At 42.6% G+C, this 18,225-nt stretch overlaps 1 protein-coding gene and 1 non-coding gene across 5 annotated transcripts in view; both read right to left on the reverse strand.

The window, feature by feature from the left end:
* Positions 1-18,225, reverse strand: part of LOC142459470 (zinc finger protein 18-like) — a 41,732-nt gene that overhangs the window by 7,696 nt on the left and 15,811 nt on the right. For all 4 annotated transcript variants that reach the window (XM_075561074.1, XM_075561071.1, XM_075561073.1 and 1 more), the window contains 2 exons: positions 12,923-13,007; positions 12,139-12,246 (listed from right to left, as the gene is read on the reverse strand). In XM_075561074.1, the coding sequence (XP_075417189.1) occupies positions 12,139-12,246; positions 12,923-13,007 (193 nt within the window). The remainder of the gene's footprint in view (positions 1-12,138; positions 12,247-12,922; positions 13,008-18,225) is intronic.
* Positions 6,868-6,990, reverse strand: LOC142460638 (small nucleolar RNA SNORA26). The gene has a single exon (XR_012786809.1). It is a non-coding gene; the product is annotated as a small nucleolar RNA SNORA26 (small nucleolar RNA).

Genomic DNA, 18,225 nt, shown 5'->3' on the forward strand with positions numbered 1-18,225 from the left:
TAGTTCTTTTGACCTCAGAATAGTACAGGTTGTGATTCACATAATGCATTAGTCCTTTGGAATATTTCCTTGAGTGTTTTATTTACTTACTTTTCATTGTTCTGAACAAGAGAGATGAATAGTCTCATCTCAAATGGCTCCTTGCAAGATGTTAGAATTCTAATCAATACTCAGCATAGAATGGAGAACATGGTCTTTGCAGATTGTTATGTCAATTGATTTATATGTCTCCTGAGATTGTGGTCTGACAGCATCAAGCCCAATGACCCATTCCCTAAAGGTATTTGATCACGGCTAAGAAATTTTCAGAACTTTGTACCTTGTATGTTCTATCTTTGGATATATTTAAAACACCTATGTTTCATGGAATGAAATTTGTACCCAAAATTTGGGTAGGGGATGACTGTCAGTTTATGTAACAATATAATTATCCTCCATGGTGTGATCTGATGTAGTTTCAAGGGGAACAGAGTGGGATTCAACATCCTTAATCGGGTCATAACCAAGATCTGATGTAACGGGTTTCCCTGGTATATTGCCTGCAGAACCTTTTTTTTTTCCCAATCATTTTATTGGGGGCTCGTACAACACTCATCACAATCCATACATACACCCACTATGTCAAGTACATTTGCACATTTGTTGCCATCAACATTCTCAAATTTTATCTTACAAGAAATGACACCAGCGAATAGAAGGGACCTCAGTACCACCGTGAAAGGAGAGCCAAGAATGAGCCCTTTAGACTCCAAGTCCCCATGCAGAGCCAGGAATCTCCAAGCAACATCAGGCTCTCGGATATTGAAAGTAAACAAGGGCATTCCTCAGAGCAGACTGAGAAAGCCTTCTCTAAAACTAGCCCCCCTGAATTCGGACTCCTAAAATGATAGAGAATAAATCTGTTTGTTAAAGCAAATTTATAAATAAATTTGATTGTTAAAAGCAAATTTGTAAATATATTTGATTGTTAAAAGCAAAATAAAGAAAATTCGTGTACTATTTCTGTTAGCACTACTAAACTATATATTTCTCCACATTTGTTTGGCCTGCAGATCTGTCTATATATCTACTATTGGCTATTATGACTATTGTGTGGTAACAGTATTTGCCTTTATCTTTTACTCTTGTGTACCTCCTAGTATATTACATTTTGCCTTGGTGGTGTTCTGCTGCCTCCCCATCCCCCAATTACATATTACCTTTCCCTTCACCCAAGTGATTTACATCTTTCTTCATCTCCCATTCTTATTAACTATCTAAAAATGGTTCTTTTTGTGTGACCACATTTTCTTCATTTTTTATAACAGTAGTTTCATTCAATATTGGTCCTTTTGTGATTGATATATTTCACTTAGTATAATCATCCACATTATGAGGTGTTTAAAAATTCTTCATATTTTTTAGCAATACCTGGTGCTCCATTCTACATACGTACTACTTTACCGATTCCTCCATTAATGGGGATTTACGTTGTTTCCATCTTTTTACTGTTGTGACTACTGCTACAATGAACATTGGCGTGCACGTATGTATCTATTCAAGTCTCTTTTCTATCTAGGATATATATCTAGTAAGCATGTATTCTATGGTGCATAGCTATGCTGGCTTATATGGTATTTCTATTTCTAGCCTTGTATGGAAGCACCACAAAAGTTTCCCACAGTGGGTGTACCACTTTACAGCTCCAGAAGCAGCGTAAGTGTGCCAGCCTCGCCACACCCTCACCAGTGCATTCCACGGTTTTGAACGTCCCGATTTTTTCCAGGGCAAGATGGTAACACACTGTTACTTTCATTTCTCTCTCGCTAATCGCCCGTGGTCGGGAACACTTCTCCTTTGGGTTGTTGGCTGCCCTATGTCAGTCTTATTTGGTGAAGCATCTGTCATGGGACCTGTCCATTTCTAAATTGGTTTATTTTTGTTGTTGAGATGAAGTTTCTAGAAATTTCAGAGGTCAGTCCCTTGTCTGATGTACTGTTACAAAATTCTTTCCCATTCTAGAGATTCTCTTTTACACTCTTTTAGAGAACTCACTTGAAGCACATAAATTTAATTTGGGGGAGGTGACAGTCATCTCGTGTATTTTCTGCCATTTATGCATTTTTAGTTAAGTTTGATTGATAAGTCTATTTATGCCATAAATTAGGACCCCTAAGTATGTCCCTATTTTTTCATCTTTATCGTTTTAGGGTTTGCATTTAAGTTTGGGATCCATCTTGTGTTAGTTAACATGGTGAATGATATAAACATGCTTCCTTTCTCTGCAAATGGACAGCCAGTTTTGATAGGACCATTAAAAAGTTAAAATGGTTAAATGGTTGAAAAATTCTATCTTTTGTCAAAGAACAGTTGTTCATAGGTGAATGGATGTACTTCTGGGTTCTCAATTCTGCCCCATGGGCCCATGTGCCTTTCACTGTATTCGTTCTAGGTTGTTTTGACTAACCTGTGTAATCGGTTTTGAGATTGGGAAGTATAAGCCCAACTACTTTTGTCTTCTTAAAGAATTTGTGTCCCCCTCCACATAAAGATGACAATTGGATTTCCCATGTATTTAAAGAATGATGTTGCAATCTGGATCATAAATTAATGCTGGCAATTGATAACTTTGGGTAGTACTAATTATTTTCACAAAGTTAAATCTTCATATCTACGATCATGGTATGGTCTTCCACTATGTACCGTATATACTTGAGTATAAGTTAACTCGAATATCAGTCAAGGCACCTAATATATTTTACCACAAAATCTGCATCCGCTTATATGCAAGTATATACAGTAGTCTCTTGGGGTTTCTAGTAGTACTGCTCCTTAGTTTTCTGTGTATGTGTGTTTTATAGTTCTGTTTAGGTTTATTCCTAGGTATTTGATCATTTGGATGGCTACTGTAAACAGCACTGTTTTCTACTTTCCAGTTTTCTTAGTTAACAGAAAACTCTGACTGTTATCTGTGTGTTGATCTTGTATCCTGCTGAATCCTTTTATTAGATGCACTAGCTTTGTTACTGAGCCACTGGAAGTCCTATGCATCAGATCATACCATTTGAAAACAGAAATGATTTCACTTCACCAATTTGAATGTCTTTTATGTATATGTACTTGGATTTTTGTACAGCTTCCAATACAACACTGAATAGCAGTGGTAAGAATAGGCATATCATTCACTAGGAACATGCTTTCAATCTCTTTCCATTGAAAACAATGTTGGGTGTTGGTTTTGTGTACTTTCACTTAATTATAATAAAGAATTATTTCTTTTTATTGTTATTTTGCTTAGAGTTTTATCAGGAATGGGCTTTGTGCTTTATTAAATGCCTTTTCTGCATTGACTGAGATGATTATGTGACTTTGTCTTATTTATGTAGTGGATTGTGTTGCTTTTCTAACATTATACTATCCTTGCGTGTACTTGGTTAGGGCATTTTTTGGAGTGTGTGGCTATATGTAAGTGTGTGTGTACACCCGCATGTGAACACTGGACTAAGGAATCCTGAGACACAGTGATTTTAAGTTGGACTGATTCTCAAGGCTAGCAGTTGAAAACTACCCCCTACTCCTCAGAAGAAAGAGGCTTTCTACTCCTGTAGCGTTAACAGTCTTTGAGACGCTCAATGGCATTCCTACCTTGTCCTATAGGGCGGCCATGAATTGAAATCACATTAATGACGGTGAGTTTGGTTTTGGGTTTTTTATGTTGATGTTGGATTCCATGACTACAATTTTGTTGGGAATTTTTATCTACTTGCATAAGGAATATGAATGCATAATTTTCTTTTTTGGTTTTGTCTTCTTTAGTATCAGAATTATGTATGCTTCCATTGTCTCCCCATCTCTTCAAGGCCCACAGAGGAGTAGGGAAAGAAAAATCAAAGCTGTGGGGGGGGAGGGGCACTAACCAACCCAAGGGGAGGGTACTGTTTATGTCTCCGCAAGAAAAGGGGAGCGGGAGTAGACCCCATTCTGGGTTCCATTCCATGAGGGCAATGTTCCTGAGTGGAGCAGCTCATTCCCTAAGATGACTGCAGGGCCAGCCTCAGCTCAAGACAGGATAGCCTCTCCCTAGATTACAGCATTGTAAAGGGTGACCCTGAAGTATAGTTCAGGGTGCAACCGGTCTGACCCACCCACATGGGGACAGACTCTGAGTGGAGTGCAACAGACTAGAGATGGGGCGAAGCCATGAAGTCCCCAAGGATCCTTGTGGACTTGACTTGGGGCACCACTTGGCATCCCATCTGAACCAGTTGGGGGTTACTCACAAGGGGGCTACACTGAAAGTCAAGGAGTAAATGGGGAGCAGGGTGTGTGCACAAGATCGCTCCATCCCAGACTATGGAAACAGCACGTGGAACTATGGGAAACTCACCTGTGCACACGAACGTGACACTTGATAGTCTGGATCCTTAGAATGTCATCATCCTTGTTAGTCTGGTGACAATCTCTACGTAGTTGTTCTGTTTTTGTTGTTGTTTTGGGTTGTTTTTTTTCCTATCTTTAATTTTATTATTACTGTTGTTTTGGGTTTTAGGTGTTGATCTACACAAGAAATGCAGGATGGGCAGTCTTACAGAGACAACAGCCAGACCGACGGTTCCTGGGGGGCACATGAGGGAAGGACAGGCGTGAGGTGAGCGGGTGGCCAACAATGATGGGTAAAGGGGAATAGTAAGAGTTCTAAAATGGACTGAGAGGAGGGTATAGCTTTTCTGGGCGTGTTGGAGCAGTTCAATTGTATCTGAGAGGAAATATTGAGATATGAATGGCATAATAGTGGGATAGAAGGAAAAAACTAAATCCTGTGTGTGTACATACATAAATGTGTATATGTGTGTATATATAAATACACATATATGAACATGTATACCTAAGTAATATATGTGCATATATATGCAAATGCAACAAGGAAGTAGATGGTCTTTAGGCCACTACTTAAATATTTCTTCTGTACAATAATGTGGCACTGTGTGATACCCACCTCCCTGACAGGATCGCTGAAACAAAACGGATGCATAAGCAAGAGTGGTGAAGAAGGTGGATAGTGCCCGGCTATCAAAAGAGATAGCATCTGGGGTCTTAAAGGCTTGGAGATAAACAAGCAGCCATCTAGCAGAGGAGCAACTAAGCCCACATGGAAGAAACATACAAGCCTGTATGATCATGAGATGTTGACAAGAAGAGATACTAGAAGTTCAAAAAACATGCATCCGAATTGATATGAAGGGAGTGGATGTAGTGGAGACCCGAAGGCCAGCAGCAAGACAACTGGACAGTCCCTCTCAGAAGGAAGGGCCTCACAGAATGGAGGACAAATCCAGGGTGTGGTGTGTCACTCATGAATCACATAACTGTCCCCTAGTTCTTTAGGATTTCCTCCCTTACTATTATGGTCCATATGTGATAGACCTTACTGATCATGTTCGATTTGCATAAGTTCATTTGTAAGATGAACTTTGCTAAGTGATCTTTAAGATAGTTCGATACATGTTAATCAAGACAGATGACGCCTCAGAGACAGTGACAGGAGTAAGGGTTCCCTGAGGGAATGGGAAGTGAGAGGAGGAGAGGAAGGGTGGGGGGAGGATTGACAGCACTGACGAATGTATATCCCCACCTGATGGGATTGAACAATTGAACTGTATGAGAAAAGAAGGGATATAATGGAATAAGATGTCAATAAAAATAATCAAAAATAGTAATTTAAAAATTATCAAGGGTTCGTTCGTTAATTTATTGTGGAGATAAAAATGGCTCAGTGAGCCTCACCTTTCTAGTTCTTGGGTCTCTTGCTTTGTACTGGTCGCACCAGGGTGCAGCTGCCTTAGCCAGTTCCCTGCTTCAGCTTGCAAGGCTGACTTCCTGCAAGATATCCCCAAGGAGAAGTCACATGGACCTACCCCGAATCAGCCCTGGGTGCTGGAGCACCAGTGTGGACACCCCTGCCAGGGCTGAGATGCTTACACATTCACTGACTCAGCTTTCCTCCTGCAGTCGGCCTCATTGCGTCTGTTTTGTGAGATGGAGGAGGACTTTGTGGACTGGTGTTGGACATATGGGTTACTGTTGGACTTGTGGGCTTGGGCAGCACTGGGTTGGGATGTTTTCTTGATGCTCACTTAACCTTTATATAAAACTCTCTCTTATACATGAGTGTCTGTGGATCTGTTTCTCATAAGTACCCAGACTAACACAGTGAGGAAGGGAGGTGGGGGAATGCTCAAGGGCTCAAGTAGAAAGAAAATGTTTTGAGAATGATGATGGCAACATATGTACAAATGTGTTTGACACAATGGATGGATGGATGGATGGTGATAAGAACTACAAGAGCCCCCAATAAAATTATTTTTAAGGGCACAAACAAATATATATATATATATAATTTTTTAAAGGAATTACGTTTGCTTCAGAAAATTAATTTAGGCGTATCCAATCCTTTTCTATTTTCTGGAATAGTTTGAGTAGACTTGGTATCAGCTGTTCTGAGTGTTTGGTAGCATTTTGAAATGAAGGCAGCTGGGCCAGAACTTATTTTAAGTGTTTTTTAACAACCAGCTTCACTTTTTTTGTTATGGGTTAGTTTAAATGTTCTACATTGGTTAGTTAGTTTAGGGAACTAGTGTATTTCTACAAATACATCTACTTCTTCTAGGTTTTCAAATCTGTTGGAAGTACAGTTCTTCATAGTATTCTATTATCCTTTTTTGATTCAGTTGGTTTTGCTGTGGTGGCATGTATTTCACTTTTTTGTGTTGTTTGCATCTCCTTTTCCATTGTTAGATTTTCCAGTGGCTTTTCTATTCTATTAATCCTTTCAAAAACCAACTTCTAATCTTGAGTCTTTCAAGACTGTTTTTTTTTTTTTTCTTTTTCAGCTGTGACTCCAGACAGGATCCAAAGAGGAGTTCTACCGACCTCCACTCTGGGTTTTATGGAGACTTGCTGTACCCTTCTGTGTTAGCCTCTTAAAGTACCGCAGCAACCTTAAAAGGGCACAAGAAAGCGATCAAGACTGTTTTACAGGTTCACTTACTCACGTGTACTTTTACTCTAATCTTCATTGTTTCCTTTATACTGGCAATTTAAGCTTTTTTTGCTGTTCTATTGTTAGTTCGGAGGATAAAGTGTTGAGGGTGGTTCTTCTTTTTTGATGTATGTTTGTTGCTATAAATTTACCTCTGAGTACGGCTTTGGCTGTATCCCAAAAGTTCCCCTCTGTTTTCAGTCTTATTTCATTCAATGAATTTTTTAATATCATTTTTTAAATTCTATTAAGTATTTTTTAAAACAGATGTGTGAAAGTTTGGGCACAGGTATCTGTTCATTGGTCATGTACAGCAGCTGAGGGAAAACTAAGAAAGTGCTTGGTACCATCTGTTCTTGATCCAGTGCTGCTGAAACATGTGGCAACACATATCCAGTGGGTTGGGAAGCAGGTGTGGTAAAAGCAGCTAGGTAGCATGGAACATGATCACTTGCTTCAACCCAGATCTCTCTACCCTGGGTCTATGCCTTACTTGGGAGTCCATGAAATTGCCTTTCTAGAACTCAAAATGGCCACACTGCACAGCAACAATTACGAAAGGATCTACATTCCAAGTCCCCTCCTTGTTAATTGCTTTCACTTCTTCCAATCAGTGTTTGATCCACTGTTCTTTATTCTTTCATATCCTATATCCTTTCATTCAAAAAATCAAAGTCACTGCCATTGAGTTGATTCTGATTCACACTGACCCTACAGGTCAAAACAAAACTGTCTCTATGTTTCCAAGACTTTAAATCTTTATAGGAACAAAAGGTTTCATCTTTCTCCTGAAGAGCAACTGGTGGGTTTGTGTCACTGGTCTTGTGGTCACTGGCTCTACTCATAGCCAGTTATACCATCAGGGGTCCCTATAGGAAGCCCAGAGTTAGAGAATCATCACTTTTGTACTTCACTTTGTTTCTCAGATTAGTGTTGAAAGGGATGAGATGTTCATCATATTAACTCTGCCGACTTTATAGGCTTTTCACTGGCTGATGTTTTTCTTCTAGTAATAGATCTCTACGCTTTGCTTCTCAGGCACCTTTGGGGGGACTCAAACCTCCAACCTCTCAGTTAACAATTGAATGTATTAACAGTTCCCAGCACCCAATGACTAAAGTTCTTGATACCTACTATGAAACCAATTTCCAGAACAACTATGCCATCTTCTGGCTAGAGTTAAGTACTGAGAGTTCTTTTTAAGTCTTTTCCACTTAGATTAATCTTTAGATATTATAAGATGAAACTATTGTGCACATTTGTAAGTTATATTATATGCTCGAAGACTTCTGGTCCATTTTTCACTAGAAAAACTTTTTATCAACTTATACTGTTATTGTTTGAAATCATTATCTGTCATATTCATGAAAAATATTTATCAATTTGTAACTTTGTGCTTATTTCTATATTCACTGTATGTTTTTTAAAAATATAATTCAGACTCTTTGTACTTTCCTTAATCATTTCTTCTATTGCCTTTATATACAAATACTCTTATTTGTATATTTAAATTTTATACATTAAATTTCTCCATTTAAATGTACACTCATTTTCTTATTATTTTTTTCTCATCTCTTTTTAATTGTTTTTCATCACATTGTTATGTATTTGCTATTGGTTGATGTCAAGTCAATGCCAACTCATAGTAACCCATGTGACAGAGTAGAACATCCCCAGAATGTTTTCTTGCCTGTAATCAATGTACACAGTAGCAGATCACCCACCATCTTTCTCCCCCAGACTACTATATTCCAAACCAATCTCTTTCCTGTTACATCACCAAGACCAAAGACACTGCTGTTGAGACAATTCTGACTCCTAGCATGCCTGTAATCGTTTCTGAGACTGTAAAGCTTGTAGAAACAGAGAGCCTCGACTTTCTCCCCCACAGAAACTAGGGAGGAAAAGTAGTGGTTTGAACCAACCTTGCAGTTAGCCATGCCACCATGGCTCGCATTAGTATATATGGAAATCTAAACTGATTTCTATTCCCGTGCTGTTTCCTCCTTCATCACATATTAAGTTACTATTATAGACTAGTTTCTTTTATAAACTCCCTTTTCTATTCCTTTTTGGGAGCCCCCGTGGTGTAGTGGTTACGCACTGGCTGTGATCCGCATGACAGGCAGTTCAAAACCACCAGCAGCTCCGTAGGAACCATTGACTTGGTGGCAGTAAGTAAGAGTTTTTCTACTCCTCTTACTATGTGCATCTAGTAGTACATCAATAACACACGATTTTAGTGATCTGACATTTATCATATAACCGGCAACAACCAGTTTCCACTGAGTCAACTTCTACCCATGACGACCCCATGTGTCAGAGCAGAGCTGTGCTGCACAGGATTTTCAATGGCTCGCTTTTCACAGGTAGAGCACCAGGCACGCCTGGTGAGCTCCCACCTCTAACCTTTTGGTTACCAAAATTTACCTGTTTACCTAACCCAGGGACTTTATAATACAATAGAATCTTGCTATTTCTAGATCTAATATTCATGAACTCTTTCCTTTCAAAGCTTGTTTTTGCCTACTGAATTATTCCACATAAACTAACTTTTTCCAAATACTAAGAAGTAAAAAAATCCATGAGGATTTTATTAGCAATTGAGTCTATGGCTTTTGAGGCTTACTCTGGCTGGCCAGCTCTAAGCATGGACTCTTCTTTCAAATGGTCATTAGAACTGCATCTAATGGGTCAGTCAGGGTGCGAGGTAGTACCGATGAAGAACACAGCTTTCCCCCAGATCCTGGATGCTTCCTCCCCCCAACTACCATGATCCGAATTCTACCTTGCAGGGCTGGATAGGGCAGAGGTTGTACACTGGTACATATGAGGGCTGGAGGCACAGGGAATCCAGGGTGGATGGTACCTTCAGGACCAAGGGTGTGAGGGGAGATGCTGGGAGAGTGTAGGGTGAGTGGATTGGAAAGGGGGAACTGATTACAGGGATCCACATGTGACCTCCTCCCTGGGAGAGGGACGGCAGAGAAGGGGGGGGGAAGGGAGACTCCGGATAGAGCAAGATATGACAAAATAACGATGTATAAATTACAAAGGGCACATGAGGGAGGGGGGAGCGGGGAGGGAGGGGGAAAAAAAGAGGACCTGATGCAAAGGGCTTAAGTGGAGAGCAAATGTTTTGAGAATGATTGGGGCGGGGAATGTATGGATGTGCTTCATACAATTGATGTATGTATATGTATGGATTGTGATAAGAGTTGTATGAGTCCCTAATAAAATGTAAAAAAAAAGAAGAAAAAAGAACTGCATCTAAGCTCTCTCCTGTGACTTCAGCCCTTGGTTCCACCCCAGTGGCAGACTGGCTAATGACTATCTTTCAGAAAACTTCTTTCCCTTGTTGTTCCTGCTCTTGCATCGTTCAGCTGGGCTCCTGCCCTAGCCATCAAAGGGGCCTCTCCTCCAAGCGTTTCCGGTGCATCTTCACCGGATGTGCCTTCCTAAGGCTCCTTCCATGTATATTTTTCTCCCAAAATACTACAAGGGCTTTCCTTTGCTTATCTGGACAGACTGACCTTCGAGAATCCAGGCTGGGTCAAAGAAGGGTCCTCCCCACTGAAACTAGGCCCCCTCCTTGTGTGGGCCAGACAACCCGCCACTCATCTGGCTTTGCTGTCTCTGCCACCACTGCCTCTCTTGCCATCTGTCACTGCTACTCTTACACAGCTGTCTCCTAGATCAAGGGTATTAGTGAAAGAATCTCAAGTCCAAAGGACACACACCACTCCTGATTCTTCTTTCTCACCTTCTTTCCACCTCTGGGATGGCTGATGCCAAGCCTAGCATGAGGGCAAAACTGACCAAGTGCCACACAAGGTTTCCTTATGTGAATGATCTCACCCCAAAATGGAGCCATGCACCTTATTTTCAGTAAGACACCCAATCTCCTTGGTGAATCAGAAACACCTCACATTTGCATTGCCCTACCTAGTCATTCAGTGGGAGATATAAAGAGTGCCACTAGAAGGTAATATCAAATAAATCACAACACTGCAAACTTCTATTTTGAGGGATTTTGATGTTTTCTACCTTCTCCTTTTACTAAAAAAAATGCCACCTGCAAATCGGTAAAATGGGTCATAAAATAGTTTGAAAAACACTATTATAACAGAATACTTGTGAAATAGAAAAAATATATTATTTGAAATTAAAATCCTGTCACAGCTGATGCTTCATCTGCCTAGGTAAAACCGTTTTCTTAATCCCACGTGAGAAAAAGAATGAGCTGCTACACAATTTCCATACTTGATTCTTTACACAGGTCTCAGTTTTATTACATATGAAAAAGGCTGCATGGGTACAGAGGCCTGTGCGGTGTGTGTCTATAAAAGTGCATGTTGCCACCGCGTCATTCCTGAGTCATGGTCACTGTACGTGTTAGCATGTCACTGTGCTCCATAGGATTTCAGTGGTTGGTTTCTCTAAAACAGATTACCAGCCATTTCCTCCGAGGTGCACAGACAGAGCTCAAAGGGTCAATCTTTTAGTTAACAGCCAATACATGTTCGAATGTTTGTTCGTAAGTGCAATGTTGTAGCAAGAGTACACACGGCAAAGGATGATGATACTTTACAAGAGAACATGTGCAGGTTTCTTCTAATGCAGTCTTCAAAGGCATGCTTCATATGATATATGCTGCTTGGCATTCATTCCATTGTTTTGCTTTCTTTTGAAGAGGGTGAGCATTTTCCCTCGTATCACCAGACTACACTTACCCTGAACCTCTTGCCAGTAAGGTTATGGACGGTTGTTATGTAATCTTTCTTTTAATGAATTTCTACCCACATATGTACTGGTTTCAATCTGTACTGATCTGAATTCTCCCTGAGAGAAAGCTACCAAAATACTTTCACATACAAAGCTGAAGAGAGCACATCTGATGTCTCATCAGTCTTCCGTCACTTAATGTATGTGTCAACAGCCCTGCGAGCAGAGACAAGCAGAGCAAGCAACCCACTCATAGTGTTCCAACTACACTGGCCCAACAACCGAGGCTACCTCTACCCAATGCAACAGACACCAAAGGCCTGCCACCTCCACTGCCACACCCACCCCAAAAGGGGAGGTCAGAAACGGCTCCAGAGCACTGGACGATCACTCACCTATGCAGGAGGGCGCTGGGACCTTCTCACAGGCAGGAAGGTGAAGTCCTGCCAGCTCCTCCTCACTCTCTGCTGAATTAGCTGCAGCAGGCTTAGGGCTGGAAACGCCTGGCAGAGAGAGAGAGAGAGAGAGAGGTGTGTGGGTCTGGGGGAGCAGGAGGGCTGGCAGCCCGTGCTGACACTTTCAGGGGCAGCCTAACCAAGCAGGAAGGGAAACACAAAGGCTCTGAAAACCACGTCTAGAAACTCATCTTGGGAAGCTGTGCACGGCTTGTCCAAGAGCAGGATGTTGGACAGCAGAAGCAGCAGAGGCTGAGCACCTGAGCCCTGAGAGGCTGGACCAGGTCATGACTGGGCCCCACCTTCATTTCCCACAGGTAAGGTGGCCGAGTGGGAAAGAGCAAGGACTCACAGCCAACGACCCCGAGCTCCATCCTGACTCAGGACTTATGAGGGATGGACCCGACCCCTTCATCCTCTTTAAAATGGAACTAGCATCACCACGTCAGAGGTCACTATAGAGCTTAAAGGGAGTTATTGTATCATCACCCCCCTCACAGGCCCGCCATGGACAGCACAGGAGTTGCCCTGGGTAATACTCCAGACAGACAAGGCACGGAATTGCTCTCTGCAGCTCTGCTAGCTCCACCACATCCACTCCCCAGCTGGGTTGCTAAAGACTCGCTTCACCCTGAGAGCTTCAGGCTGCAAGCGCTTCTCTAAAGGACCCGGACATTCACCCACGTCCTGCCCTGCCCTTCCACTGGGTAAACCAGGCCCTCACCTCCTGAGACCATTTTCCCATAGGTCTCCAGCATGAGGTCCCAGTAGTGCTCCTTTTGAGTGGAATCCAGGTGTCCCCACTGCTCCTAGAAAAAAGACAACACTGTAACTGCAAACATGGTACCAGGGGAAGGTGTCTGAGCACCGTCTTACCCACGGACGTAAGAATGCGTCTTAGAAAACTGAGCATCAGAAGATCTAAGAAACCAAGGGAGAAAGTGATCAAGAGGACCTTCTCACTGGCACATAAACCCCTCCTACTGAATGAAGAACACGGCAGAAGGAAACAGTCTCTTCCACGCTCTTCTTCTGTAATCCTCTCAAATACTAAGAAGTTGGGCACTGTACTGCTAACTAGAATATTGGAAGTTCAAACCCACTAGCTGCTCTGCCCAAGAAAGATGAAGTTGTTTATTCCTCTAAGAATTTACAGCCTCAGAAACCCTCTACAGTCACTATGTGATAGAACTGATTGGATGGCAATGGATGTGCAAGTGCTTACTGTATGAACTTGATATTCCAAGTATTTAACTGAAATCTGGAAATTCACAGGGGGAAAGGAAGAAATAAAAAAGAAATTTCTTGAAACACAAGTGCAAATCAGCAAAAACGAGAAATGAATCAACAATGAAGTCAAGTGAGTAGTAAGTCTCACGCTGAAGCAAAGAGAAATGGACCAGACACCAAAAGATGTCCCGATAATCCTGAGTGTGTAGCCTAACAATCCATCGCTGGCTGAGTTCTCTGAAATAAGGTATCCTTTGGCTTACACTAATAGAAAATCTCCCCTATAGAACCAGGAACGCTAAACAGGGCAGACCAATGGGACAGTGTCTGTGTTCATGAATTCAAACGTCAGTCCCCAGAGAGAAGTCGTTCTATAAAACCCAGTTTGCTTAGCTGAGTGCTGAGTTGCATGTTCTTTTGAATCAGACATACTGGGTCCCAATCTCATCTTCAAACTCTGTAACCTTGAGCAACTTACTTCACTTTTCTAAGCCTTAGTGCTCACCTGATAATAATCCTAAACTTAAAAAAAAATTGTTTGCTAGAATACAAGTGTCTAATTTTTAGCACACATACACATAAAAAACCCTGACAAATCCGCAACCACTGAGTAGATTCTGACTTACAGTGAGCCTATAGGGCAAATAAAATTGCCCCTTTAGGTTTCTGAGGCTGTAAATGTTGCAGGAGCACAGACTCATCTTTCTCCCTATAAGAGCGGCTGGTGGTTTCAAACTGCTGACCTTGAGGTTCGTAGCCTAACACTGACTCCAATGCACCTCCAGAGCTCCTGTTTCATTCATAGCAGTCATCACAGCTTACCATACATCTATATAAAAATGTGTATACAAACACATGTGTCTAATACTAGCCCTAATAGCATGCAGGCCCATGAGATAAGGCCTCTGTCTGTCTCCAGTATACTTCCTCAGTCCCCAACAGAATACAGTACACATTTAATGTCATCTGGCTGAAATAAAGCGTTTAGCAAATAAGTCCTCAGTAGAAGTTTAAGCAATCACTACTCCTACAATGCGCAGGCTGTGGGAGTAACAGTCACTCAGACTCACCCAGGAGCTCGAGGGGGAAATTCAGGGAGTCAGTCCACTTCCAGGAACCACAGCTGACTGAATACCATGCCTGCCAGTAGGTCACAGGTATGACGTGGGGCAGTAGAAGTCATCTACCATACACTATGTCTCACACTATGTCCTACATCGTTGTCAGGCCCCTAACACATCACAGGGCAGTGGAGAACACTTCAAGGAAAAATGGAGATACCAAAATGGCTTTTTAAATTAGCAAATACTAAGCACAAGAAAATGTAGAGGGCTGAGTTCTCTAGGTTGAAAAGTGAAAAAATTACTCCAATATATTTAACTATATATTTGTGTGTGTAAGAGGTTTATATACAAGTGTAATTGAATATTGAGAAAACATTCCATCCCAGTGGAGATCAAGTCTTTAAGTCCAATATTAACCCATATGTCTGATACCAATCTATAAAATCCTCCTCTGACTCACAAAACACATGCAATGACACCAAGTGCAGGAAGATCACAGGCCAGTGGGTACAAAGTCTTGTGGATCCAGTGGCGGTAGAAGCATCTCGGCGCTGTCAAGGGTCTCCACATGGCTCCTCCAGTTCCCAGGGAATGGGGCCTATCAGCGTAGTGCCATGTGTCTTGTTAGTAGAGCGTCTCTCAGGGAGTGCTAACGATATTTTTTAAAATCTCGAAACCATTGTCCTGGTGCGTCCATGTGTTGCGTCCATGGCATGCCGTTTTCTCAGCTGTAATCTGCTCCACAGCCCCGCTGGATAGGTTCCAGCCACCAGTCTTTCAGGCTGATCACAAACTGCTGGCACACAGTTCTAACATGAATTTCAAGTTTTCTGTAGAAAACATGAATTGGAAGCAGTTGATTCTGCTGATCTCTGTCAGAAGCTACTTGGACCACCCTTGAAGACAGGTCCCCCGCCTGGGTAAGCATGGCTTCACAGAGGAGTGCACTCCGTCTTCACAGTGAGAGCGCAGACCCTACTGCAGCCTGGCAGAGGGGAGGATGGGAAGGCCAAGCATGGCGACACTGACACTGCTCGACTCCCTGGGCACAGTCTCTGTCCCAGGTCCAGAATGTTCTCACCAAGAATGGGAAAGAGTGAGACAAGTGAGAGTCCCCCCCAGGTAGGGGGGCGGGAGGGGGGGAGGTGTCGTAGACACCAGTCAGCCATCTGAAAACCAGAAGCGTTGCTGCAGGAGTGCACTTCTTGCTTAAAATCATAAACAAGAAGCTGGGAAGATAAGAATGAGTTCCTTTATGTACAGCCAGTACAGCCATTTTGTCTCTCATTTTTAAAGGAAGGAAGCAAACAAACGTCCTGTGCTGGAAAGACTGAAGTGTGGGACTGAACGATGAAGAATGCTGCTTTTTGTGTGGACATACCACCCTCTTGTGGCTTTAAGCGGTATTACAACAAATGGCTGTCACAGAGGCGCTCTTTTCCCCTTAAGATTGATAACAGGAAATGTGAGTAAAGAAATCGGATCAAAGAGATTCTAACTTAATCATCATGCTTTTGTAGTGATACTACTTACTTCATTATCCTAGAATCAGTCTTTAAGTTCCTAATCTATAGAAATGGTTACAAGAAGTGATGTACTTTACCTTCAAATTCTGTTTAGTTAAAATGACTCCATCTAATACCGAGGTCTGATATTATAGTGTCATTGTTGCACCCGAAGCACTGACTAGCCTGTGCCAAGAAATCTCGAAGCCAGTTTACCCAGAAAACCAACTGGCGGCTATCCCTCTCTGTGCCACTGCAGCAAAGGTAAGGCAGCAGAGTGAGGACCGTACGGAAAACGGCATTAGCAGACATGCAAGTCACGTTTTGCTGAAGGCCTTTCCATAGCGGTTGCCGTGGTTGGTTACCAGAGAGCTGCCAAGCACCCCAGCTGGATTCAGAAGAGGAGGTGTGAAAAGGTCAGCATCTTGGCTAAAAGCAGAGATTACCAAGGTGTCTCCTTGTATTTCACTAAGACTCACGCTCAGCTATGTGGATCATAACAAACGAAGGCTAAGACCACAAAGACAGGTATTAGAGAACACTGCTTCACGCCCAACAGAGCCTGCAGACAGGCCAAGGCGGCATCATTCACACAGAACAAGGGGGCATGCCGTGGCTGGAAGCCGGGAAAGGGGTTGTGCATCTGGCCGTGTCCCTCCCTCACCCTTCCTGCATCTGTAACTGAGAGAGGAGTCCACGGAGCTGCACAGTATGAAGAACAAGGAGGTGTCTGCATTGAAGGAAGACTCGTGAAAAACCTCCAAAATGCCGACTACACGGCCTTCCTTGCTTGCTGAAAATGAAGACAACTTAAAGCAGTTGCTGATGAAGATCAAAGACTACAACTTAATACAAGTCAAAATCTTCACAACCAGACCAACAGACAGCATCATGAAAAATGGAGAGCAGGGCATTTACTGGGATGGAATCAGTGCTCAGAGACTCTGCACTCAAGAAATCCTACAACGTAGCTCACGGGCAAGTATGGTGCACAAGACCTCTTCAAAGTGTCGAGAGCAAAGAGGGTCGTCCCCAACGTGGCACTAGAGCAATACCAGGGGGCTGCAAAAGCAGCTGCCTGCACTTTGCCCTGGATTCTGGGCCAGAGCACGAAAGGGTTTTGTTCTTATGTTGGTTTTCTCAAAAGGGCCAGTAGGCGACCTAAGAGCATTGATGTCACTTTGAGGAATCCAGGCAAGCTTGACCCAAGTCAAGCTATCTTGCATGACCTCATATGCATGTGAAATATGGAGACTGAATTTTAAAAGCCCTGGCGAATCGATGCATTATGGTGTTGGCAAAGAATACCGAAAGCACCATGGACTGAGACGAGCAAACAGGCTTGTCCTGGACGAAGTGTAGCCACGGTGCTTCTTAGAAACAAAGATGGCGAGCCTCTCTCGTACACGTTGCGCAAGTCACCTGGAGAAACCAATACCTAGAAAAGGACATCATCCTGGACAGACGGTCAGTGACAAAGAGACAGACCCTCCGTGATCTAGAAACATAGCCACCGTGAGGCTAATGCAAGCTCAAACAGTGTCCATTCTGATGTTGACAGGGATGCTCTGAGTCGGACTGGCCTCCACAGCACCTGGCGACACATTACTGCTGGCTTGGAGTCCGGGTATAAGCCAGGGTGAAGGACGGCTGTTGTTTGGGCTGAGTAGTTGTGAGTCAATTATCAGCTACGTGTAGAGAATCGATAGCCATTAATAATGCAACAGTGCAGCTAGGTTGCACATTCTGAATTGTCTGACTTTTATGTCATCAGAAGAGTTAACAGTTAGTATTTCTACTCAACTAGTAACTTCTCATTAGGATTTCTACTTTCTACAGAAGCAGACTGATTAAAATATCTCACAGGATACCCTAACCCTTCTTACCAAGAAACTTCCAGCCTAATCATCTGGCTTCTGGGTATACCTTGACCAACTGGCTTCTCTCTCTTCCACTTCTAACACACCTGTGAAGACAACTGCCCGAGGGTTAGAAACAATGCCTCAGTTAAGGTGCAGTGCGGTTCCACCTTGTGGGCAACCAGAGCAGAACACTGCTGGTCCTGCATCATCTGGGCTTCGAGTCCATGTTGGAACTGACTGCTGTGCCACTCCCCCTCACTGAGGGTCCCTCGCGTTTTGGCTGTTCCTCTCCATCAAACAAGATGTACTCTAGTAATTGATTTCTCCTGATGAAATGCCCAAATGTTCTGTTGTGATTCATTAAGT

The sequence above is a fragment of the Tenrec ecaudatus genome, chromosome 10 (genome assembly GCF_050624435.1).
Source record: "Tenrec ecaudatus isolate mTenEca1 chromosome 10, mTenEca1.hap1, whole genome shotgun sequence".
NCBI classification, from domain to species: Eukaryota; Metazoa; Chordata; class Mammalia; order Afrosoricida; family Tenrecidae; genus Tenrec; species Tenrec ecaudatus.